At 46.0% G+C, this 2,650-nt stretch overlaps 1 protein-coding gene across 1 annotated transcript; it reads left to right on the top strand.

The window, feature by feature from the left end:
• Nucleotides 1–428: 428 nt before the first annotated feature.
• Nucleotides 429–2,252, top strand: nkx2.4a (NK2 homeobox 4a; the record flags this gene model as incomplete). Its single annotated transcript, XM_084045166.1, has 2 exons — nucleotides 429–825; nucleotides 1,552–2,252. 2 exons carry the CDS (start codon nucleotides 429–431, stop codon nucleotides 2,250–2,252), a joined length of 1,098 nt encoding a protein of 365 aa, XP_083901292.1.
• Nucleotides 2,253–2,650: the final 398 nt, after the last annotated feature.

Genomic DNA, 2,650 nt, shown 5'->3' with positions numbered 1-2,650 from the left:
AGGATGCTAAAATGATTAGAAAGCACTATGGCTTGTTTCCATTGGGGTCCAGTGTATTCAATTCATCGAATAATTATTTGCTCGGGAAGCAAACTGCGTTTTCATCAATTATTATGCCCCCCCCCCCACCCCGCCAAAAAAAAACGTCAATGACTATTGTTTTGCTGGTTTCGGACGTTCGCTCCGCCCCCAGTGTTTGTCGTAAAGCTACAATAAACCGGGCGCTAAAGAGGCGCCCTGGGCTCGCCTCCTTCTCCAAGGCGATCAATAGGATCTCATCTTACGTAGTTCCATCCATCCACAAGGAGCAGAGCTGATCCAACAACCAACACGGTTGATCAGGATCTGGCTCGACCAAAAAAAAAAAGAAAAAAAAGAAAGAAAGAGAGAGGAAAAAAAACACGTCCATCTAACCTGCTTTCTGAACCATGTCGTTGAGCCCAAAGCATACAACGCCTTTCTCAGTGACAGATATTTTGAGTCCAATCGAGGAGACCTACAAGAAGTTCAGCTCAGGTGGTGTTGGTGTGATGGACGGCGGCGCAGTCTCCTCTCCAGTAGGTCTGGGAGCCTACCGGCAGCCTCAGGTGGCCCACCAGGCCGGCATGCAGCAACACGCCATGGGCCACAACGCCGCCGCCGTGGCGACCGCCTACCACATGCCGCACGCCGTCTCCCATCAGTTCTCGCATGGCGCGATGGGGGGCTACTGCAACGGGGGCATCGGGAACATGGGAGACCTCCCGTCGTACCAGGAGAGCATGAGGAGTAGCGCGGCGGCCACGGGATGGTACAGCGCCAACCCCGATCCAAGATACTCCACAAGTAAGAGCCTTTCGTTTTCTATATACAATTTTTTATCTATTTTATTTAAAGACAAATCTTTATTATAGGGATTTGAAGGGGGGAAAAATACATCAAATAATGACTCGTAATCACTTATGTCTTATTATTGTTTTAATGTTGTTAAAATGAGATATTTTATTAAAATGTCAATGTGGCAACAGCATTTTAAGAAAGTTGTACACATTAACACCTCTGTTTACCGGTATTCAATTTACACTAATTCACAGTAGTAAGTTGTAGCATCTTTGACATTAGATTATGTTTATAATCGAATAGGAAACGATTATTAATATTTTATTATTATTATTATGTTATTATTATTATATATGACTAGGCTATAATAATAATATTAATAATAATAACAATAGGCCTTCATTATTATGTACTTTATGGAGGGGGGAGTAGTGGTCAATATGATACCTGCCTACTTATTTACAGGCAAAGATGTTATAACAATAATATGCTATAATGTTATAATAATAATAATAATAATAATAATAATAATACCATGCCTTCTTCAGGAAAAAACAAACAAACATCTTTCTGATTATTGAACACACTGTATATGTATGTATATTTTATTGAACACACTGTAGGCTATATGTATATATATTTTATTGAACACACTGCATATGTATATTTTATTGAACACACTGTATATGTATATATATTTTTAAGTTTCTAGATTCATGGGACCTTCCACAGGTATGAACATGAGCGGCATGGGGGGTCTCACGGGGATGGCGGACGGCTCCAAATCCATGCCCGTGCTGCACGCCGCGCCGCGCAGGAAGCGCCGCGTCCTCTTCTCGCAGGCCCAGGTCTACGAGCTGGAGAGGCGCTTCAAGCAGCAGAAGTACCTGTCGGCGCCGGAGCGCGAGCACCTGGCCAGCATGATCCACCTGACCCCGACGCAGGTGAAGATCTGGTTCCAGAACCACCGCTACAAGATGAAGCGCCAGGCCAAGGACAAGGCGGCGCAGCAGCTGCAGCAGGACTCCAGCGGCAACAACATGTGCCAACAGTCCCAGTCCCCGAGGCGCGTGGCCGTGCCGGTGCTGGTGAAGGACGGCAAGCCGTGTCAGAACGGGTCCAACACGCCGACGCCGATCCAACAGCAGCAGCAGCAACAACAGGTCCAACAGCAACAACAACAACAACAGCAGCAACAACAGCAGCAACAACAACAGAACGGGGTCACTGGGGTCGGCGTGCTGCAGCAACAGGGGGCCTCTGTTGGCCATCAGAACCAGGTACTGGGTCCGAACCAGGTGGACCTTGACGACATGTCGCCCAGTCCGCCGTCCCTGCACAGCCAGCTCAACATGGCCCAGATAGACACGTCCGCTGTAGATTACACCAGCAATATGGTCAGCTCCAACCTCCTGTACGGCAGAACGTGGTAGGACCTACAGTTGTATATAACCAAGTGGTTCTGAAAACTTTTTACATTTCAAGGACCCTCCTTTAAACTCTGAGGGGTGTACAAATGGAACCAAATGGACCCTAACGGGTCCATTTGGTTCCATTTGTACACCCCTCAGAGTTACAGACTTGTAAGGGTCACTTTAGAACCCCCCTCCTCAAGGAACAATGAGAGTCCCATGCTGGACCCCCACACTTTACACACTTGTTTTTATTTTTAATCTTTGATTTGATTTTTTTATTTTTATGTTATAAACCTGCGACGGATGACTGAGCCCCGAGAAATTAACGTGAAAACTATTATCACGTTGACATATATAAACGCCGAGAAAATGGAGCTGATTTTTTTTTTCGTGATGATGATGCATGGCCCGAGGTG

Source organism: Gymnoscopelus microlampas (genome assembly GCF_963454915.1).
Source record: "Gymnoscopelus microlampas genome assembly, chromosome: 20".
In the NCBI taxonomy this organism is placed as follows: Eukaryota; Metazoa; Chordata; class Actinopteri; order Myctophiformes; family Myctophidae; genus Gymnoscopelus; species Gymnoscopelus microlampas.
This window is presented reverse-complemented; position numbering and strand designations above follow the sequence as displayed.